The following is a 23,414-nucleotide window of genomic DNA, read 5'->3' on the forward strand; positions in this document are numbered from 1 at the left end:
CCACGCCCACTGTTTACCAACCAGAACCCGCCACGCGTTCAAGGACTCCTCGTTAACTCGGCTACTGATGCGGGTATTAATGTTTTTAGTATATATCGTTCGGCTGCTTTGTTAGCGATTTTTTCTTATTTAATTTACTTTGATTCCACAATATAACACCATCAATAAAAATACGAGAGAATCCATCCCCTTACAACTTAAAAAATTAGGTGGTATGTTAATATAGTTATTGTTCATGATCAGTTTGGAGATTGAACATGTGACCTTTCCAACAGTACACGAAGGCACCATTTAACCAAACAGGTCTCCTATTGCCTCTCACCTAGTTGCTGATCTTTGCTTTCTCTCGTCTTTAAAGTCAATCACTGTGGGACTGAGTTTAATTGATGTGAATGTGAAAAGCCTGAGTTTACAAAGTGCTTTTACGGACACAGGATAACTCAATTGCAAAATATAATTAACTCTAATAAAAACAATGAAGAAATAAAACCAATAAGAACCCAGCATCATGTAGAAACAGTTGATTCAAATTTAAAGAAAAGCAACAATAAAAAGAAAAATATGATATTACATGAAAGCAAATAAAATTACACAAGACGTTTTTAATAGTGCACAACAATCGGTAGTTACAAAGGTCAAGCTGATTTATGAAGCAAATTTAAAACAGTTAACGGAAGTACTTATCAATAAAAACACAAAGAGAAGCACGAGAATAAAACCAACATAAAATAGAAATAAAAGGCTATGAAGTGAATAAAAACAACTTTAAGAGACTCAAAAGCCTGAGAAGTCTTCAGTTTACCCTAAAGGAAGAACACTTAGATCTGACAGATCTAGGAGTGGACTCAGAGATGAGAAGAAGAGATCAGGGGCTTTTAAAAGGTTCTTTTATTAGGTTTTTTTTGTGAGATGCTGTGTCTATTCCTTTTACCAGATCAGTCTAGTAACAACATTCTGCACTAGTTGCAAACAGGACAGGCACGACTGGTTGAAGCAGTTGATTAATGCAGTAACTCAGGCATGAGGAAGGCGAGAGTTTCATATCTTTCACAACTGTGTTATTATGTTTCACTGCTGGATCAAACATTAACATTTTCAGCCTGGGGATAGATGTGAGGCGCCAGGGCCCAAAATGATTCTCTATACACTTGATGGAGGAAGATGGCCCAAAATGTGTTGTACCACAAATACCACAAATCACCTTTTCTGATTTTCTTTTTCATGTCTCAGTCAACTACAAGAAAATTGTATACAGTGATTAATTCTGCTACGGAATTAAATTAAGGGACAAATGAAGTGACAGATTTATCTGTTTTCACTGAACGTTCGGCTTTGAGTGGGCCGGTCATACACCAGTGCAGCGTCGAGTGGTGGAGTGCTGGGTTCATAGCAGCCTCTCGCCTGTTTGGTCGCCACGGGACACAAATCCTGTTCACACCATCTGATAAAGGAAAATAAAACGTACGATGAATGAATGCAAAGTTTGTATTTTTTGGGGAATAAGTGAACTTGTTTTTAACCTGAGAGCAGCATAGGTGTCAGATGGAGAGGCTCCTGACCAACTGGCATGGTCGATGAGAAGAGCACCTGTTGACATACAGACGCAGACACACACAAACACTTACTTTGGCATTTTTGCCAAATGGACATAACTGATTGACTAACTGTTGCATGTTTGATATTATGTGTGTTTCTCTGGTACCTACCAGTGTAGATGCGAGCCAGGCTGTATGCCAGGTCTCTAGCTGCCAGTTCCAGATAGCCGGGTTCTCTCTTAGCTGCTACTTGAACAAACGTCTGCAGCTCAGAGAGCGCGCTGTCTACTGCTTTCACTGCCGGGCCCAAGGAGGAAACGCTCGATGCACCTGATAGCAGGGACTACAAGAGGAGGAAAACAAGTGCACTTCTCATTCCTGTTCAGCTCTATCGCAGACCAGTCACTAGAGTGGATCAGTCCATGACCTCGTACCTTAGCATGAGTGAAGTAAGCGTGAAGAACCATTCCTGAGCTGCGAGCCACACAGCGCAGCACGTCCAGAGACAGAACATTTGTTGTACCTTCCCAAATACTCAAAACCTGAGAGAGAAAGATGTGTGTGCTTGAAAATTACAAAAAGTTCAGATTGAATACGATTGATTGTTTGGTGCTGACCTCTCACCTGTGCATCACGAAGAAGTCCAGGCAACCCAGTGTCCTCAATGTAGCCCTGTCCGCCGAAGCTTTCCAACCCCTCAGACACCACAGACACCGCCTGAGGGAAAAACACGGACTGTGAGGGTTTAAGGAATATCAACAGTTTAGTATCACAAACTGAACTTGTACAAGATGTGCACCTGCTTCCCAGTGTACAGTTTGACCACAGGAGTGAGCAGACGCAGGAGGTACGAATCAAGCTGGGTCGCCGTGCCGCTTTCCTCTCGGCCCAACAGACGACACGTGTCCATCACCAGAAGGAACGCCCCGCGAGTCTCCACCTGTCGGTGTCAGAAGCAAGCATGGGTGAGGCATGCTGGGAAACACTGTACAGGGTTTGCGTATGACTCCCTGCCAGCTTACCTCCATCCTAGCGAGAGTCTGCATGTGCAGTGGGTGGTCTTTAAGAAGCTTTCCGAAGGCAGAGCGGCGAGCGGCATAGTCACGAGCTAACTGCACCACCCTGTGACCACATGTGATTATTAATCAGCTCATGTATAGTGTTTTTAGAACTTAGCACAGGATGCAGTGCAGTAGAATGATTAGTGTCCTGCCTTCTCATTGCAGCTGCTGCAGAGATGCTGTTGTGGATCCTGGTTATCGTCAGCATGTTGGCGATGGAGGCCACACCTCTCCCTTCATCTGACAGCTGTAAATAAGATAAGATACACCAGGGAAATTCCGTTGTTACAGCAGCAGACAGGTCAGAATGAGGTAGACGAAAGAATACAAATATAAAATAGGTCAACAGAATGATAATAATTAAAACAAAAACAGAATATGTTCATAATATACAACCTTCACTACAGAACAAATATTGTTTGCACAGAAAAAAAAATGTGCAGTGGTACAGGATGATTGCACAAGAATGTAAAAGCATAAGGTAGAGAAGAAATTAGGATGTCAAGGATTTTGACATTTGATCTGAACAAGTCAGCTGCCTGCTGTTTCAACAGAACAGTTGAATCACAAGGAAAATAAGGGAAAGTATGTTTATATTAGTATATTTTTTGTATACTACCTGCTAACACAGTATATATGCTATGATAAGTATGTAACATACATATTTATAATATAATATAATGCATAGAATTAACACTAGAAATGTCATTGTCAAGAGATACAATTTTAAACAAATTCAAACATGGTTTTTACATAAAAATACATAAGAAGGAAAATCTCAAATTTTGTGGAATTAACTCTTCAACCTCTATTGACCAAATTCTTTGAGTAATCAATGACAAGTGCAACACAATGCATCTCTCAACCCTTGTCCCCTCCCTGTTTTGATTTCCTGTTCTGTTTAGCAGAATAACAGGTTATGGTTTTCTCACTGCACACAGTTTTAGTTTAAACAAAGTGAGCTGTACAGGACCCTGTGTAGTTTCACTGTAACATGAATTAGATTTAGAATTTTGACGTGTAACTGACCCTGTGTGCCGGCAGACCATCCAGCAGTAGCTCAGCAGTCGGCATCTGTCGTGTGCCCAGCTTGTCCTTCAGTCTCTGAACCTCTATACCCCTCAGCCGGCCGGCCTGGTCTCGACTCACCTCTGCGTAGAACAGAGACAAACCCCTGCTGCCCTGTGGAACACAGACACATACAGTGCAATGGAATCCCTCTGTAAGTGGTTTAACGGCCAACTGATAATGAAGGAGTGCAGGTGTAAGAAGTGAGTTGTACTGGTGTGGTGGCTCCCGTTCTGTCCTGCACTCTGGCCAGTGTGAGAGTCATGTCAGCGTCTGTGGCGGAGGTGAACCACTTGAAACCGTGAAGTTTGTATGAACCATCTGATTGGGGAACGGCCACCGTCTCGGTGCCGCTGGCTGAGGACATACAAGGCGAGATGAGTTATTCTTTTTCTGCACAACAAAACCCAAACCAAAAATCCTCCACAGATAACTCATTGAATCAACTGACTCAGTATGAATGAGTACGTACTTCCAATTAGGCTGAGGACGTCAGTTGAGGGGGGGTCGTACACACAGCTAAAAGAATGTGGCCATATGTGTATGTAGTGACCAGATTTCAATGTGTCTGTGGTGCGTTCACACCTGTACTTAGAACTGTCCACTTGTGATCAGATCAGCTAAGAACAGTGTCCTGTAGTTTCACCACTGACCTACATCCGATCCTCCCTGTCTCTCTGTCATCCACTGTCCAGACGTCCAGAAGCGTTCAGGCAGACGAGTGGTCAAACGACTGTAGGCTTCATCTACAGGACACGAAGCACCTATGGACTTCACAGGCACACACCAATCGATCAATACGTGAGGAATCAGGTCAAACGAAAACTTGTTTACAAGCATTGAAATAAGAATAATTTCGGCTTATTGGTCTAATTTTGGTTTGAATTATGGATGCAGCTACGATGAATGCCAGAGACTGCTGTGTAAACACTCAAAGTTTGATTTGCTGTAAAATATTATGATGGCACTTGTTTTAGACTGTGTGTTTATCAGATGTTGGATTTTCTGACATACCTGGATGACTTTAGCAGCTCCGTCAGTCATGGCCAAAGGACAGGTGTAAAGACCAGAGGAGGGGGAGTAGATGTACAGCTTGCTCATCTGGTAAACACGACTGGAACACAAACACACCTCCTCTCAGTTTCTCATTCCGAACCACTTCAAACTGAAAAAAAGGAAGTGCAGACCTCCACTCCCCACACGGCCTCTCATAGCCGATGGCAACCAGTCCTTCCTGTGCCGACAGGTCTTTCATGCGTTTCCATGCGGAGGAGGTCACAATGTGGTCCACTCTGTTACCCCAGGGATCAAAGTGTTTCAACTGTGGTGGGGTGAGCTCACACTCTCTGCCCCACGTGTCCACCTCATTGGCCACGCGCTCTCCAAATGCACACAAGTCTGAGAAAGCTGCCTGTGACGTAGACACATATACATTTACATTGGTTATTTGCAACACAAGATAGATCCTGTCCGGCAGTTGTCACAAATTGAAGTTCTGGCTGTGCTCACCTCTTGGGGCAGGTGTCTCCTCAGGTATCCCCTGAGCAAGGCATCCTCTAGAAACGGGTTCCTCAGAACAGGCCTTTCCTGAAAGAAGGATCCTATCCTGGCTCTGGAAAAGGTAGGCAGGTAGTTTGCTTCCTCCCAGACGTGTTCTTCATCAGATCTCCTTGTGCCTGCCTCCGTTTCACTTGCTGATCTGATGTGAACGAGCAGCCGAGGAACACCACACAACAACCTGTGGCAGCCTCCAGCTACATGGCGGTTCAGGAGAGCTGCACGCACCGACATGGCTCAGACCTGCAGGCTGAGGTCATAAAATCAGCACGAAGTCAGAGGAAAGCAGCGGGGAAAAGGATTGACTTCATTCATTCAGTCTGTCCAGGTTTATTAGGAATTCAAAATATAGAACTGTGAAACATGTTTACATTAACATTTAATTTTGATGAGGATCTGGAGCAAGGGGTGGATCCAGAATTTTTTGTACAGAGAGGGGCTTTTCAACACTTGTATTCATCTCTCAGAGAATAACTCATGGATCTTGATGGACGTGTTTAGAGGACTGATATTTAGGAGTGTGTAATTTGGTGTAGACCCAAATAAAATCAGGATCTATTTAATTTAAATGTGGTTATATAAGGAGACTGTTGGACCTCAGGGAAGCTGTGTATTATCTGATTCTAGTAACATTTGTATGGGTAATGATAAGCATCATAGTCCTAGAATTAAGTGAGAATATAAACACTTCATAGAAAGCAACTAATTGACAACAGAGTGGATCTCATGTGATCCATCTTTTGAAATGAACATTTAAAGGGTAAAACCCACTGGTTAGACTAACATCATGGTCTGAGCTACAGCTTTATACTAACTGCTGTTGTTGAACCACCGCTTTCTTTTTAAATACATCTTTAATGATCAAATGTCAGACAACTTGATATAAGAAAAAAATTAAAAACAGAGCAAAATCCAAACGCTGAGCCATACTTTATATATTCTACAGTATATATTATAATCATAATCATGTTATCTATTCTAGACTGTTCATACAAGACGTGCTACTAATAAGATTAGTTATACCTGACTTACACAAAAGACTAGGAAAACAAATAACCCGGTTTAAGTGAGTAAGTCCACTCGTACTAAGTAAAAGCAGGTAGTGTTTAGTTAATGAAGAGTTCCAGACTGACGGTAACTTAACTCACATCCAAACCGTGCGATGATAACAAGTGGGTCAAAGTTCAGTCTGACCAGCTGTCATTTTGTGCAGGTATAAGTTTCCCATTTGACCCATGAATACAATCGTATGTTATTTAACCATAGATAAATGATTAATACATGTCACAAGTTACCATAATAACTGTTAACCTGGCTCTACGTCATCTGAACGGGTCATATCTTTACTCTGCAACAAGCACAACAGCTCACAAGCTAAGAGCTAACTACGAAGCTTTTCTCTGGTTTATTAGAAACGATATTTTCGCAACTTCACAGTTAAATTTGATTGAATAACAATGAATCATCCACATGTAAAACACAAGTAGATGTGTGAAGAAATACAGCCTTACCTCAGCAGTGTTTACAATCACAGCAGAAGACTTCGGCTTTCAAAAATAAAAGCCCTGCTCCCTCCTCCTTGCTTGTGCATAGTTTTCTTTTCTTGAGGAACGTGATTTTTCTTTTTTGCCTAATGTCCAATTCTATTAAGAGGGTTGGAATTGTATCCATGGTGCCCACAGCAATGAAAAATGTAATATTTCATTTAAAGTGCTCTGCTTGTTATAATGAGCCACAGGAAACATGGTGAGGGGTTGTCATGAGACACATCCAGTGTAAAACGATTAATCACTATCGCCCAGTGGCAAAAAGAAAGTTGGGAAATTACTTTTTTATAACACTAATATCTAATATCCTGTTTTCAAAATGTACAGACTATTCAAAATTAAAATTATAATCCCACCAAACCAAACTTATGTTATTTAGTTCAAAATAGCACACATACATGCATAAAAGGTGTTGCTGAACCTGTTTTATTGTTTTAAGTAAAGATTTGTCAAAAATACAGAATTGTTTGTTCCAATCAGAACAAAATGACTGAAAGCATGCACCGTTTAATAAAACATTTCCATGACATGTTAAAAAACTGTTTGAAAGAAAGAACACAGGCACTAATTAATTATGAACACACAACAACTTTTGCATGAAACTAAAATGTTTTTTCCCCCTCAAAATAAACACCTTACAGTCATAGCTGAATGCAGGGGGATTTAAGGGAATACTCCTACTGATAAAACCCAGTAAGTAGTTGTTGTTTGTGGGTGTGGTTCGTCACCCAGTCATAAAAGATTTACCTGGATTGCTTGACACACAGACCAGGATGGAGGAAGGTTGATGGGCAACACTGATGTGTTTTTAGTGTACAAAAATAAAGGTTAATGTTTAAGTAATGGTTGTATTGTGGAGCACAACCCATACAAACCCAACTCTTTACTGACCTCCAATTCTCACCTGACAATAGACCAAAATGAGAAACAAATATAGTCTGCAGTTGAACGATGCAGATGACTATATAAATGGAGCATAAATTCTATTTAACCGACACAAATTATTTCAAAGGTCAATCAGGACACGATGGCTTAAACATAGTTTAACATACAGTATATAAGCAAGTATATAAAAAGGACTAAAATGAAAACCACAAGCCAGAGGGCTACCCAACTATGTAGTATCACCAGACCCTGACCGAACTCAATGAGCATGCTGGTGCTGCCTTAACACTGAAACGATCAAAATCAAAAAGGTCAAACTAATGACAGTCTGATTCAATGTGTGGAAGGATCAACAATGAAAATGTCCCTAAATATTCACAACCATTTCTGCACATGAGCACGAGTTCTCCGGGACATGTCACCAAGTAATGGTTGAAGTGAAACTGTTTATGTGCACGTCCTCTTCTCTTCTATTTCTCTTTTGTCTTCTTTAATCACCCTTAGTGAGAAGGTCCTCTATGTACGCATCGAGCTCGTCATCTGTGTTTATGTCGATGTCCTGAAAGTTGGGGGAAGGAAAACAAAAACATTACTTTGCTTTGTATTTAAAACAAACAAATGTTGTTTATTGGGCAATCAATAATGTGCAGTGCAGATTAAGCAGTCAACTATCTTACCTCTTGCACTTTCTGCAGAAGTGCTACAATGTTTGTTCGAAGTTTCTGGAGTTTCTCGTCTGCTTCCTTCAGTTTGATCTCAGCGCTGTTGCTCTTCTCTTCCACAGCTTTGGCCCTGGCATCAGCTCTGCTCTGGTACGAGTTACACAATGACTGGAGACCAGATTCATACTGCTGGAAATATTCTTTCTAAATGCGAGGGGAAAAAAACACCTTAATCACCAGCACCCAATACTCAAAGAAATACAACAGTCAGAATATTACACAATCCATTTCCTGGCCGATAGTTCAGATAGAAAGTTCTCCACGTTCATATGACTATTGGTTTCAATGTAATACTACATTCAGCTTTTAAAGTTATTAAAATGAATAAATCAAATAATCTACTGTCTATCTCACCAAGGAAAAGCCACCAACTCCTCAGCCGTCATGCTGTTGACATCATCCTTGGGAATCCGGAAAGCTGGAGGGAAAAAGTACCGCAGCATTGTCCTGGACACATAAACAGCACAGTGAACACACCACACTGCTGCGATCAGTGCTACTACTACTACTACTACTATAACCAGCTCACCTCAACATGGTGACCAGGCTGTCTGTCACCTCTCGACTGGTTCCTGGCTGTGTTGTGTCTGGCTCCATGGGTGCCGGCCCCCTCTCGGCCTCCTGTTGGGTGTCAGGCGTCTGAGAGTTTGGAGATGGCGGCCTCATCAACCGGACATCATCACTTCCCTTGAACACCCTTTTCAGAACACACACATACTTATAAGATGACAATTATCTGGAGTGTCAGTAAAAACGTGCCCTGAAAGCAAAAACACAGAGAGAATCTCACCATCGGTCTTTTGGGGTCGATCGAGGTACGTAGTCAAACTTTATTTTCCAACGAACACTCTGTTTATTTGTCTCCACAGCGATGACTTTGCCCGTGTACCACTCCTTATTGACACGTACTTCAACCAGGAGACCCTTATCTATAGAAGATATTTACATGAAATAATATAAATTCATCCCATCACATCTTTCCTCTTCCAGTTATCGGTGAGTGACACACATGTCAGGGTAGAGCAGTCCATCATCTCACCTTTCTGAGGATTTTTTATGTCGTTCTCTGGTTCTGGTTGTGGCGTCTTTTCAGATGCCTGCAACAAAGAAGTCATTACCACCACGGCAGCAAAAAACCGTTAACGGAAAAGACAGAATGAGGTTAAAAGAAATGATTGAATGAAGTGAAAGGCCCACAGTGTGAACTCAGGCATTGGTTGAGAGTGGCATGATGTCGTTAGAGAAGAGTTTAAGTGAGAATTGTTAGAAGAGAGAACGATAATCTAGATCAGTCTGAAAGATTATGTGGTCGCGACTGTTAGAAGATGTGAGAGCAGATGCAGCCTCGCTTTATCAGGCTGAAGCAGAGAAGAGGCACAGAGTAAAGCTACCTTGGCTTTAGCACCATGCTGTTGTGTGCTAATGGATTTAGGAGCAGATGTCGGTGTGGTCGGTGTGGTTTGTGTGGTGTGTGTCTGCCGTGTGGGGGTAGACACCCCTTTCTTCTCAGCTTGGGGCTGTATTTTAACCTGCAAAGTCAACAGCAGATGTGCTCTGACCGGAGATTCAGACTTAGAGACCAAAGAATAACCTTACTTTTGACATCTTAACCTCACTAAAGGACCCTGAAATTTATTTCAGCATCTCCATACTGCCTGCCATTCACATAAGCTGCTGTCAGACATGCACTGAACTCTGCAGTTCCTCCATATTTTAATGCTGTGCAGTTTCGGCAGACTTTCTCTGCCTGGCCTCATATATGTCTGTAGAAATCCAGGAGAATCCGATGTGTCATCAACGTGGGGAGGATGGTGATGCAAACATGCGACAGACGCAAAAATGAAGAAAACTAAAAGAGGTGAAACATACATAGACGACACTAACGGATGTGTCAAGAGTTTGTGGTGATAAGATCTGTGTCGGTGTGTTGTCAAGAAAATCATGTGATCTCCACAGTGGAGTTAATACGTCAGTTCCTGTCTCTGCCTTCTACACCCGGCTGCTCCATCTTTTGCCTGAATAATGCGCAGGGTCTGCGTCTGTGCAGAGAACCTCCCGCTGTGTTGTGCATGTGTGACAGGCACCACTGGACCCAATACTCCGGATTTTACCCGCAGGTCATGTAGGAAAATGGCTATACTGATTGAAGCTTTAGTTTAGCTTAAAGCCTGCTGCCAATATTTGCCAATAGAAACACGTGAGTGTCCAATTAGAAGACATCTTATAATGCCCAGATGATGAGATGCTTTGCCACAGTAATAATGTTCTGTGAAGACGAATATAACCAAATCTCTGCTCTGACAAGCAACATGGCAGATAAATAATTATAAGCAAGTAATATTGTGTGTTTGTGTATGTGTTTTCCAGATATAGAGAAACAAAGACTTGATATAAAACATTTTAAAAGGCAAAGAGTAGTTATGCGTATTCGTGCACATGTGGAGAGGCTTGTTTTAATTTGATTTAATTGTTTTAGTTGATGTCCTAACATGTTCAGATACTGATTTGAAAAAAAGGTCTGCAGCAAAGACCTTCACAGCACATTACCCAATGCATCACACCCACATTGACACATACATCCTGACTCACAATAGTGAATGGTTTATGCAGAGTTTCTACTATTTCATACAGTTTGTCGTCCTCTGTTGAGTGAAATCGTTGAATTTTCTGCTGATGCAGATGCTGATGATGTAAGATAAAAAATTTGAACCAGTATTTCTGACCTGATGTCTTAAAATGTCTACTCTCAAATGGGAACTATTGTTTGTTTACCTCGTCCACTTTGCCACGTTTGGGAAGTGGGGCCTTCTCGACAACTTTCCCGTAGTTATTAGCTGCTGCCGCCATCTTGGATTTCTTTGTCTGTGGTTCTTCCTCCTCACTGCCCTCCTCTTCCTCCTCTTCCTCTTCCTCCTCCTCCTCCTCCTCCTCCTCTTCCTCCTCCTCACTGTCCTCCTGCTCTATAATTCTCTTGCGTTGTCCAGCAGGTGGTGCTTTGGCAGAGGATGCTTTGGCAGATGTCTGTGTGTGGAGACAGATATCATGTCTTCAAACTTCTTTTTTGGATTTAACTGGACATGAATGCAAAGTTAATAACTTTCTCCTATAAAACCTGCTATTAGTACTTTGGTATAGGTGAAATGCTTTATATAACCTGTAACTTACCCTTGAGCTGCGGCTTGGTGGAGGTGTTTTGGCAGTAGCTTTGGGTGCAGGCTTTGCTGCAGCTTTTGCTGCAGGCTTTGCAGCAGTTGGCGGAGACTTTGCTGCAGCTCTGGACCTTGGTGACTCAACTTTCGGTGGCGCTGGAGGAGCGGCAGCAGTCCGGGTGGGGCGCTGAGAAGAAGCACGAGCTAGAGGGGTACTTGAGGCATTTTTGAGGTGAGCCGGGAGTGGTGGAGAGCGGGGCCGTGTTGTGGATCTCTCAGAAGATCTAGTTGCCTGCACCAACAACACAGAAAATGGGGACAGCGGGTTCTAGTGAGCTACTTTATGTAAGACGTGGACATGAAATCAGTGTTTCAAAAGAAGTTGACAGGAGTATTAAAACAATTGACTTGTACCTGAGAGGAGCCCTCTGTTGGTTTCATGCTGACCTCCATCGGTAGCTTTTTTACATCCACTGCAGATTTGATGGTGCTCGTTTTCTGAGAGGGAAAGAATAACATTTACGAACTTATGTACTCAAAACATAGCAAGGAAGAGAGAGAAGGATAAGCAGGTACCTGCAAGGCTTCGAGTTTATCCTGCTGCTGTTTAATTTTCCCTGCCAGCTCTTTTTGTTTGTTTTCAACTGTCAGCTTTTCTTTTTTCAGAATACCACATGGCAAATTCTGTTTCTGTTCGGGAGCATCACACCTGAAAACGTAAAATACACCAACTATATTTAACATGTACTCCACATTGTACACAAACAATGATGTAGTGACTCAAATCGTGCTATAAATTCATCCCATGAATATTAAAAAACTAATAACATAGCATGAATTTCAAAATTTAAGACCTATGTGTACCTGTCCTGAGCGCCGTCAGGGTTCATGAGACACAACCAACTGTCTGGGTACCGTTTGTCCACAGCGTTCATCTGGAATGGCAGCGTTCTCCACTTTAAACATTTATCTGAAAACAGAAACCAGCACCAGAGAGTTTGTAGCTGTAAGCTAGTTTGGTGAGATACAGTACGACTATGTGTATTGATTTTGAACTAACCACACTGAATAGTTAGTGGTATCTCCATGGCCCGACGTCTCTTGTATCTTTGCTCTGACGACGGCGGTGCAGACCAGCTGGCAGACAGATATCCAAACTCATCCCAAAACTTCACTATACCTTTCTGGGCTGAAGAGCACACAGATAGATAATTGTTTAAGTATTAACAAAAATCTTACTTGACTCAAATAAATATTATTCTGAAATCAGTCTTTAGAGTGCCAAGAATTGAGTACAACAAATTTTGAACCATGCAGGTCAGGGTGCTACCAAATGGAAATCAGACAATTCAGCAAAACTCACCAATATTCGAGTCCTTCCAGTACTGAGCTAAATGTTCCCCCATGGATTTCAGTAAATGTCGATATTCCTTAGCATCTGCAAAGTCCTGCTTGTTGTGCGTAGGCTCTAGAACTAAATATGGGACATCCACTACGCCAACGACACCTCCACACGCCCTAAAACACACAAACCATATGGCTGAAAAAACCTTTTTCTACATCATTGAGTTGTAAGGCACTGGTAGGAGAATGTTAAATATTTGAGTGATAGCTAATTATTACAGGGCACCCCTCTAGTATCAGGGACTAATAACATAACTGTAAACACAGTCTCAAATTCGTGGTCATCTATGAGTGACAATATCAGGGAAATGTGCACAAATAAGCACTAACAATAGCTGCTTGAGACTCACATTCCTCCCTCCAGCTGTGGCCCTGTCTTCTCGTACATCTTGATGAGACGAGAGCAGTTGTACACAAACATCCCATCCAGGTCCCTCAGTTCGATGTTTACACCAAATATAAAATTCAACTCCTTGGGCTCCTTTAGTGCTCTGAGGTACAAGAAAGAATATGAGTCTGACAGGATATAGACAAAGCACAGCAAAAAGAAAGTAGTTTGAAGTACAGACTACTGTTGTCTGTATGCAACAGTGGGACATAGAGTTTTGCTTTGTCATATTTGAAAAATGTAAATAAGCAATATACATCCGTGTAGGTCAGTCTGTAAATATTCTAATTGTGATGTTTTTTTAAATTGCAAGCATATGTGAGGAAAAAGATAAGAATGTTTGTAAATCTCTATGTGAGAAAAATAAAGTTAATTTATCTTACTTCTGTTTGGCTTCGAGAATCCTTTTCTTCATGTCAGCATCACGTTGAAGCATCATGGCCGAATCCTGAACCTTTCTCAGAATCGCCTTGAGGAAAAGCAGAATGGGAGGATATCCCAGATTATGCCTTTGCAACACTGAATAAGCAGAAGTGCTTCCACTGCTGACCCCTTCAAATCCCACCTCAGCCTTAACTCCAATTTTAGATTAAGGCAGACGTTTACTATAACAATCAAGGTGTTAAGACAAAACATTTTCCAGTTAAAACCTTGATTACATGGACAAAACCCAAATTTGCACAGGACAAGTCGACCATCATATTTTCTTTGATTTACCCGTGAATCTTTCGACAGGTCCTCTCCTAATCTGGTCTCAAGCGCGATGCGCTTACTCTCCCGCCTCTCTGGCCTTTTCCTCCGCTGAAATACACGACAGAAAAATGTCAAGTCAAATCAGTCAACTAAAACTAACTTAAATAGGATGAATACACCACAGACTCACCAATCTTAGCGAGGTGATCAGCTTTCTTTACTTCTTGCTCAGCACGAGTTTTAAAACGAGTTGATGAGTATTTATAAACCCTGTTGACAAAAAGGAGAGCACCAGTGAAGGTTTAGTCACTGAAATTAAGAAGTTATAGATACAGTATAAGTGTGCTATTATATTACCTTGGTTTATAGAGACAGCAGGACAGTCTTTTAGTCCTGACTTTGTGTCCCTGGATAAAAATCCTCATGCGTGGGTCGATGTACAAAACAGCAGCATAGGCCCTGAAGGACCTCTTCTCCGGCTTCCTGTGAGAGAGGAAGGAGCGCCGTCATTCAAAGAAAATTCCAGCCAGCATTTTCAAAAATAGTCATAAAGTAACTATTTGCACTCACACTCCTTCAACAGGCGTCCCAGCCATCAGTATGTCTTGGTGATCTGTCTCTACATCCAGCTCTGGTTCTCTGTTGTCCATCAGCTTCAGATTATAGATGATCACAAGAGTGCCTTGAAATAAAACACCCAAATGCAACATCTCAATCAATATCAACCACATCATTTCCCATAGCTAAGGTTTATAAAAAGGACATTATTAAAAGTGAAATATATTGACATAACAGAAATAATGTTAATGACAAATGCATTTTAAGCATTGCACTCAGGAGATGCTTTGAGTAATAACTGCTTTACATGAAAGTTAAACTTTTTGGAGTGGGGCCAATTAACTTTTGTCTATCACAAATGTAATCTCTTTACAAGGAGACGCAGATTAACATGCTTACCACTGCTGCTTTCTATTTTGTTGAACTGCTCCATCAGCTGCTGTTCATTTTTAAAAGGAGAGTATTTAAAGATCAGGTCGGTCTCTATGCCGTACTTCTCCGGATCAGAGGTCAGCGGCTGCTTGGTTGTTAGATCCCAGGAAGGGAGGGGCACTATCACCTGAAGAGAGACAATTAAAAGCTGCTAAGTACTAAAATTTGAGATGTTTGAGAAGCTCCCATTTCAACAAAAGACCAATGGGTTTACACAATGGCTTTATTGGGTAACCCTCAAACAAAGAGAGAGTTATACATCACACAAGTAACGAACATTAAAGAAGATCCAAAAAATAAGTAAATGACAAACCCACAAAGTTGACGGTTTTTCCCACAACAAAACTATTCTATCCACATGTTCTGGAGAATATAAAATAATCTATCAAATAGGCAAATGCTCAAATATTAATAAAGTTATCTGTTAATGGCACTCATCCCAAATAAAAGTTACATTTAGGAATCAATAGCCTTAACTGACAGTTGACTCTGACCTCATCCAGTCCCTCTTCTTCATGGAAAGTCCTCGACAGGAAAAGGCAAGTCAGCGTGTTGCCTTTTTTCGTGAACAAAATGAAGTCTTTGCCAATTCGCATAGAGCCACTGTGAAAACAAACATTTTAAAGTGTGAAATTACTCAAAACAGTGGTACCAACTGAACCACTTTATCACACAAGAATTCTGAGAAGGTCTTACGATTTCAGTCCATTTCCATACTGCCCGATCTGAGTGGACACAGGTGACCGTTTGCTTGACTTCCCAAATTGAATCACATGGGTTGCCTCATCTAATAAAATATGAGACACATACATTATACATAAATAATTATAAAAACCTCACAATGAGCCCACACAAAGCTTCTGTACACATCAACTTAAAACTAGCGTCTCTGATAATAAAGTCACACTTACTGGAGTCCATTCCAATACCATCATCCAGAAAACAGAGCAGGTAACCACCCCGCAGCTCTGGCCTTTTTTCTGTCCGAAAAGTGAGATGGTGACAGACAAATATTAGGAGCCATGAATAAGTACGTATGCTTCGGTGTGAGAAACCAGGTGAATATTCTGAGGTGTACCTGTGTAGATGTCTATGCGTGTGGCATCAGCATCTCTGAAAGAAACAAACCAAGTGTGAGACTTTCTATGTACAACAAAGAAGGTATCAAGCTGCATAGTGTTTCAACATTTGCAGGCTCTGTTACAAATCATTATTGGTACCTTGAATTGTCGACAAGCTCCGCCAAGGCTCCAAATAAGAACTCATGGGTTGTCCTGAAACAGACAACAAATGTCAATAACTGCAGGAAATTAATATGTTCACAGACAATTAATATATTGGATTATTAAAAAGGGAGTTAATTTATACACAAGATACTTAACAGGCTCTTGACCCTACATAGATATTTTGAGTGGGTTTATTATTTAATTATACAGCTTACATTTCCTACAGTATATTAAGAGACACATGTCAATGTAAATAGGACAGATGATTAACTGGTTAACTGACTATCTAACATTTACCTTATAAATATGACACTGAAGTGCTCTTCTTTAAAACTAAATACATACACCTTGTTACGACAGAACAAAGAATGACACTGTCTCATTAAAACTGCATTCAGACTTGCACTAAAGTCCAAACAATTTCCAGACATTTTCAGAGAATGCAAATGTCCGAGTCAGTTAATTTGGTATTTGGCAGAACTTGGACAGAGTCCTGAAAATATCCATGTGAGCCTATGTGAGAATACAGCTAAAACATGTCAGGATAATTCACAGTGAGCAAATTAGTGTGTTGAAACTGTTTCTGAATGTGATGACAAGTGCACCACAGCAAGTTCAAGTATAGGCAGGCGGTGCAGTGGGGCTACAGCAAGATAAAGGTTTAGGTTTGTTGTATAGGACATGAGAACAAGACTTGGTTACATCTTTATCTCGGCAGTGTACAGGCATTTCAACTACCATTAAAATCCATACAGATAATAACGTGATCCAAATCACTCTGTTTGTGTTTTTCTCTCCTTCACAGGTTTTCTCTGTTTGTTTATTCAGAACCAGCCAAAACTGCTCCGGTCAAATTCCAAACTGACACTGACAACTACTTACAGGAGTACAAACTTACAAACCAATCGGGTTTGAAAATCCAACTATCAATAATGCATATATATTTGAGAATTGATATCCATAATGAGAAACTAAATGTACTCTGACAAGAACTTACTACATTTCATCATTATATTCTTAATCTAAAAGAGCAGCTGATGTATTATAATGAACATATTTTCCATTCCATGTGTAATTCATACTCACAAAGTTAAATATATCTTAGCAAATATACATTAAGAATATCACATAACATAATGTTAACTTCAGACGATAGAAACTATTTTTCAAACGGAAATCATTACTGTACATTCAAACTGCCGCCAACATTTTGGGCACATTTCTCTCCAAACAGATGTTGGTGTAAGGGATGTTCATTTTATGACATTTGTTTCCTGTGTGTTCAAAACCTTTGTGCTGAGCTGTTTATCAGTTTTAACCTTTGAGCCATTTGAAAAATAGTTACATGAACGAGTGGTCATGCATGCTGTATTAGATTCTTGGTCTCTAAAATTACTAGTGATGACTGTCTGCAAGTATGAACTCCCAGCAAGTCTGTACTCACGAGTTCGTGTGCAGGTACTCGAAGGTGAGTTGCGCTCTGCTCAGGTTGCTGTAGTTGGAGTAGGCCATGGCCACTCACAAAGATTTCCTGCTTCTTTCCTTGACTCCGGTTTGACTTCTCCCTGATGAACCGAGCTCTAGTCAAGAGCTTTCATCCTGTAAATGCAAATACAGTCATGTAAACTACCACAGGCCGTGTAGAGTCACCTACAGTCTCCATTTAACAACACCGCGGACATGATGCGACGCCAGTTGGTCTGGACGTTACAGAAACAGTCAAGGGGGGGGGGGGGGGTTAACAGCAACGACAAGTTAATAAAAGTCCCCACCCCTGACGATTGGTACCACGTGGGAGGCCTGTATGCCAACAACAAATTTGTTTAGCTACGAGCAGAGAACGTCTGTAGGCGCCGTGTTAGCCAAGCAGACATTGGCGCTAATGTAGTTATGCACAGACCAGTCACTGGTCTAAGTTGTGTGTCTGTAAACAAGAGCCGGCCATGTTAGTGAAGAGCACATTGTATAAACGCTTCAGACGTAATGCAGCGACTGTTATTAACACTTAATATTAAGCTAATGTAGCCAACGGACGTTAGCACCATCTACAGAATGTATCTGCGGTAACAGCAGCTAGCTAGCTTCACACAGTGAAAACATGGAGCGGACGTTAGCCGCATCAAATCATTTTCACCAACTTTGCGGACCTTTTCACGAGAAGGCGACTTTGTGGTGGCTCCCCGCCACTGGTGGTCGTAATAACGCGTCCAACGATGAATAAATATCTCGTAACGTTACAGCCCCTTCTCCATGACCAGAAACAGTCCGCCAGGCCGCGAATAATCCTCCTCCTCCCCGTCCTCATACCCCGCCTCTGGGCTCCATCCCTCCGTCAATAGAGAGGCACGGTGCAGGTATTCTCACGCTGATTGGAGGAGGGACTCTGCTACGTAAGCGGATATCGAAGTGGCGCATCATGCGTAGAGTTCACTGTTTATGTTTCATGTTGACTATTTATTATGAACGTGTATTTTCTTCACGGTGTATTTCCTTTGTCGTGATGCTTTAAGTTTGTATTTGTGTTCATGTGTGGAGTTCACTGAGCTGAATCATCACCTATTGACGGTTAAATGACTCACTTTGTATATTCAGATACAGTTTATACCTCACATTGGAGTACAGAGAAGTTTATTTTCATTTTCAACTGAAAACTGACAGAACAGGTCTGTTTTACTATTTATGATCAGCACCATAACCTTTGTTGTTGCTCTATTTTCACTTCCTTTTTGCAATTTTAGTAGTGAGTCGTCCCCTTTTTTTTGTTTCGATACATTAAGCTAACTTTAAAAGGTCTGCAAGTTAATTTCTACTCTGCGTAGAAATGAACATCAAGCGGTGCCTGTCAGGGAAGCAGGGAAAGAACATTCAAATACCTAATTATTCAGTTTTTTGGAAAATTAGAAAAGTTGTGTAAGGTATGATAATTCATTAAAAATAAATTCCCTTCCAGTATAAACTGAGGTAGTCAGTGATGAGAAGTTTACTGTCACTGCGCGTGTGCATCAAGACACATCACACTTCTTCACGTGACCTCAAATTACACCAATGTTACATTACTTGCAAAGACACACTCCAAGGAAAGGCCATTAACTCCAGTCACATTCACAAACTTGGACAGAATCAGTCACTTTGCCCTTTGAGCTGTAAACTCTTTGTTATTTGACAAATATGATATTTCATTGGAATTAAACAGAATACACAGTCATTTAACGTTTTATCCGTTTAACACCATATGTTGAAATTCAGAAAACAAACAAGAGTTAGAAACCCGTCAATGTTTCTTCAATACTCACTTCTTAAAGTTTCCCCTGATATTCAAGTCATAATTCTTTACACTGTCTCTGGGTGAATGCAAAAATACTCACTGTGGATCTGTAGATTTGACTTCTATGATCAATGTCAGACATGTGAATTAAAGTAATAAAACACATCTAGTACAACTGCTGATAGGAACAGGGTATATTATACTATTACTCAACAGTTGTAAAATGATGTTAAATTTAGATTTTTAACTGGAAAAACAATTGGTATATTAAAACCTGACACAGTTGAATGCAATCAGATCATTCTTCACAAGGTACTTAGAATGATTCTGGGAAATAATTGAAATAGAAAGGTTTTGAAAGTAAATAATCCCTGGAATGTACTGTATATAACAAACAGACAGGGGAGTGGTATATGACCACTCACCGATGTAGGCATTATGTGTGGAAAAGTTGTTCCCATTGAACCATGATCCAACTACAAAATAAACACATTCATGAAGTCAGTTTCTTTAAAAGCAGCAACCAGCTGATCTCTACAGGATGCAGAGGGTGAGAAAAGATCAGGAGTCAATCAATGGTTCCTGCAAATAAAGTAAAGAGTAAAGTTAGGTTTAACAGCCTCTGCACATTTCCCAACATGCTACAATGTTTTACACCAAAATACATGTTTAGATTCCAAAGCCAAAGCAGTCAAAACTTTCAGTTTGACAGTAATGTAAGAATTGACCTACACTTTTTAGATCCAGCCCATTCCAGTGGTAGCAGGGTATGAGCGAACGTTTCACACTCGCAGCTAAACAGAGTACCATGCAAACTCCGAGCAGGAAAACACTGACTTCCAACAGGTGACGCACCGCAACAGTCCGCTCCTCCTAAAGAGTCAAAGTAGATTGACAGAATGACAAGAGGGCATCTGTATTATGGCTGAGCATGTTATGTTGTTCATATGTGACAAACTGTACCTGTGTCAACATGACTGTGAGCGTCGGGTCATTCTTGCTGTGTAAACTGTAGCAGGTTTGTGATGCTGCGGGCAGCTGGTTGCTCACTTCCACATGGATGGGTGAAATATTTTTCTTAAATGCAGGACACTTCATAGGATGTCTTCATGAAAGTATCCAGTACGTGCATGTGAACGCACAAAGAAAACAGTCATGAGTTGACGGAGGGACGGACTCAGGCATATAAGTAGTTAAGGGAGCTTGAATGTGAATGAACTTACGGGCTCAGGGGCAGGAGGTGTGATGGGGCACTAATGTTGAGGCAGGTGTGAGTTCTATTTCCCGTCAGAAACTCTAGAGTCATATTGACAATCTCATTGCCTGGGGAGTAAAACAAATGCTTATGGGTGAGATTGTATACTTATATAGACTTAATTCACTTTCACAACAAAGCTAAATTAATACAGACCACCGAGATGTAGTTGACTGGCTCGCAAGGAAGTGTAAAGACCGAAGTGTTTTACAGAGCCACGAGCTGAGCTGGCAGTCAAAGCCACAGGAACCTTGAGATGCAGATGTGTGACTGAAGAAGACGTTTTTGTAGGGTCAACCATTGTCTCTTTATCGTTTTTCTGTTCCACCAGAAGAGAGGGAGCTGGTGAGACAAGTACAGATGAATCTGCACTGGCTTTCGTACACAGCTGGAGCTGTGATAAGGAGGACAGAAGTTTGTTCCAGTCCTAAAAGAGGAATAAAGCACAAGATTTGTTCATCAACATCAGCTCCAGACACAAAAACATATACATACATTCAGTCACAGCCTGTGTAACAATATGCTTCTTTTGCACAACAGTAGTCATCACCTACACATTGCATGGTACAATCTTTAATAAATGTTATTGACATTGTTGCATTTATTTGTGAATTGTCTACTAATGTCTTATGCAGAAGAGTTTAATGTAGACTTGATGCATCAAGGAGACCAGAAGGTGGAGCAATATACCAACGCTAACAGAGTAACATGAGCAATTGGCAGAACGTACATTACGTGTTCTCCATCTTGTCCTATGTTCAAGTGTTTAGTTTAAAAAGGCATAGAGGTATTGATGTTTGATCTACTGAGCGGGCCTTTCATAGTACCGTCATACAAGCCAGTAACCAGTCAGATTTACCCCTAGCCTCAGCGTAACCTGAGGTTCAGCCTGTATCATTTATTACAAGCCCAAAACACTTGATGGTGCTAAGGTGCACAACTGCAGTTATGTCCCTAACATCCACTTTTGGCCACTAACACCTGCTAACGTACAAGGGATATTTAACATCTTGTCCTATATACTCAATGACTGTAGTTCCTGGAAAGATTTTTCCAAATACATCTTAACATAGAAAGTTATTAAAATTACAAATTTCATCAGTATTTCTAACCATACAGTACAATAATAAAAAGAAAATGATATATACGTTAATATATATTCTTATGGATAATGAACGGCTAAATTTCTATGAATTACTCATTTATTGATTACTCTCAGTTACTATCCCACCTTCTGGGTGCGCGTGCAGACGTTTGTGTGTGTGCTTGAGCCAAACATATGTCAATACAACAACACTTAAATATAAACTCAGATTACAGGGTAAACATCAAATAGCTTTGCTGAAACTTTCATAATTTGTGGTTACAATTTGCTCAACACTAGACCAAGTGTGGCTTGAACCAGTCCTCACCTTTGCTGTGTCGGGGTTGGGCAGAGTGTGGGAGTAGCTGTAAGAGCCCAGGCAGACGAAGGAGATGACCAGACTCAACATACACAGAAGAAATGTCACCACTGGGGGATTATGGGATACATAGTCTCTGAGGTTAGTCACTGGATGCCAGGAACCCATCATCAGACTCCACACACAACCTGCACATGCAAGAGTCACTTCATTTAGTAGAGATTTGACAGCTTTTACATCCCACTTCCAGACATTTGATACAGCCAGCGGATTAGTTGTTGGAGCCTGTTATTGTTTTACGAGTTATTATACAGGATCAATAAATCTGTCCAACTCGAGCTGTTCAGGACAACTTCAATAAGACACAGCTTTTTGCTGCTGTGCCGCTTTTACAGAGTAACAACTTTCTAAACAGTGTTTCCAGCTGTGCGGCAGACGACACACGTTGAGTCCAGAGAACAGAAGTAACAGCACTGATACTGTCAGTGTGTGTTGTTAGCTGACGAGCTAAAGCAGAACTTCATACCTTCAGTTTGAGCGAGTCTCCTCCTGTTCACGTCGCTGGCTCTGTTAAAACATTGTGGTCACCGAGTTTACTGACGACACGTTAACTGGAGATCTCCGATAAGACGATAAATACACGCACGTCTCCTTTACAGCCATGGTTTAAAGTTCAGCTCCATCGACACTGCACGACAGCGCTGTCGCTTTACGACAGGGCTGCCATGCCGACGACCGTGACGTAGGAACCGTGTGTGTGACGAGCTGTAGCCCGGATGTAACCCACGTTTGTAAACAGTTTACCTCTTTCCACTTCCTCCTTCCTCCGCTCGTGCTCCGGTCACTTTCTCTCCGCCGCTCTCTCTCTCTCTCTCAAATTCAAATTCAAATTCAAATTCAAAGGAGCTTTATTTGCATGGGAAACAGACGTTTGCATTGACAAAGCAAGTGTAAAAACAACAACAAATGTACATAGAAGAATTCGGACTGTGCTTCTAGAAATATATACATATAAGTTTAAAAACTGAATAACAGGATAAAAACTATTTTCAAATACAGAAATATTAATGATTTTCTGTTGTGTAACTGTTATTAATATTTGATCAGAGCTGATTTGTCTCTGAGTTGAAGTTGTTTCTCACGGTCTGAAGGTTGTAACTGTCGACGTGTTGTTGAAGTTAAAACCCTCGACAGAAACCACACAGCTCAACTGTCGACTGCTGTTTTTAAAACCACGAGAACAGATTGATATCTGCTGCTGAACAC

The 23,414-nt window shown here is 41.1% G+C and overlaps 3 protein-coding genes across 4 annotated transcripts; all 3 read right to left on the reverse strand.

The window, feature by feature from the left end:
- Nucleotides 1–875: 875 nt before the first annotated feature.
- On the reverse strand, nt 876–6,810 carry LOC117767240 (acyl-CoA dehydrogenase family member 11-like). 2 transcript variants are annotated; one of them, XM_034594693.1, is made up of 16 exons: nt 6,733–6,810; nt 5,174–5,471; nt 4,852–5,075; nt 4,679–4,778; nt 4,318–4,435; nt 3,879–4,021; nt 3,626–3,778; nt 2,749–2,843; nt 2,558–2,657; nt 2,335–2,475; nt 2,160–2,252; nt 1,970–2,077; nt 1,707–1,878; nt 1,521–1,587; nt 1,212–1,441; nt 876–1,173 (listed from the first exon to the last, which is right to left on the reverse strand). In XM_034594693.1, exons 2-15 carry the CDS (start codon nt 5,453–5,455, stop codon nt 1,306–1,308), a joined length of 1,932 nt encoding a protein of 643 aa, XP_034450584.1. In that variant the 5' UTR covers nt 5,456–5,471; nt 6,733–6,810; the 3' UTR covers nt 876–1,173; nt 1,212–1,305. The 2 variants fall into 2 exon arrangements, with proteins under 2 accessions (XP_034450584.1, XP_034450585.1); XM_034594694.1 differs by having other exon boundaries at nt 1,208–1,441.
- A 363-nt stretch (nt 6,811–7,173) lies between these two features.
- Nucleotides 7,174–18,516, reverse strand: morc2 (MORC family CW-type zinc finger 2). Its single transcript, XM_034594758.1, is given in 29 exon segments — nt 7,174–8,212; nt 8,331–8,520; nt 8,730–8,822; nt 8,905–9,072; nt 9,166–9,304; nt 9,415–9,472; nt 9,767–9,904; nt 11,148–11,396; nt 11,541–11,816; nt 11,939–12,022; nt 12,101–12,233; nt 12,389–12,494; nt 12,585–12,713; nt 12,888–13,042; nt 13,279–13,419; nt 13,700–13,785; nt 14,034–14,093; nt 14,095–14,117; nt 14,200–14,279; nt 14,367–14,492; nt 14,580–14,691; nt 14,967–15,126; nt 15,494–15,602; nt 15,696–15,786; nt 15,911–15,979; nt 16,078–16,112; nt 16,220–16,273; nt 17,670–17,824; nt 18,373–18,516. Coding segments are annotated over 28 exon segments (3,201 nt in total). The 5' UTR covers nt 17,738–17,824; nt 18,373–18,516; the 3' UTR covers nt 7,174–8,143.
- Nucleotides 18,517–19,353: 837 nt separating this feature from the next.
- zgc:158398 (uncharacterized protein LOC568894 homolog) lies at nt 19,354–22,874 on the reverse strand. The gene is made up of 7 exons (XM_034594751.1): nt 22,675–22,874; nt 22,158–22,336; nt 20,902–21,172; nt 20,714–20,813; nt 20,454–20,595; nt 20,223–20,363; nt 19,354–20,072 (listed from the first exon to the last, which is right to left on the reverse strand). Exons 2-7 carry the CDS (start codon nt 22,317–22,319, stop codon nt 20,052–20,054), a joined length of 837 nt encoding a protein of 278 aa, XP_034450642.1. The 5' UTR covers nt 22,320–22,336; nt 22,675–22,874; the 3' UTR covers nt 19,354–20,051.
- Nucleotides 22,875–23,414: the final 540 nt, after the last annotated feature.

Source organism: Hippoglossus hippoglossus, chromosome 9 (assembly GCF_009819705.1).
Source record: "Hippoglossus hippoglossus isolate fHipHip1 chromosome 9, fHipHip1.pri, whole genome shotgun sequence".
In the NCBI taxonomy this organism is placed as follows: Eukaryota; Metazoa; Chordata; class Actinopteri; order Pleuronectiformes; family Pleuronectidae; genus Hippoglossus; species Hippoglossus hippoglossus.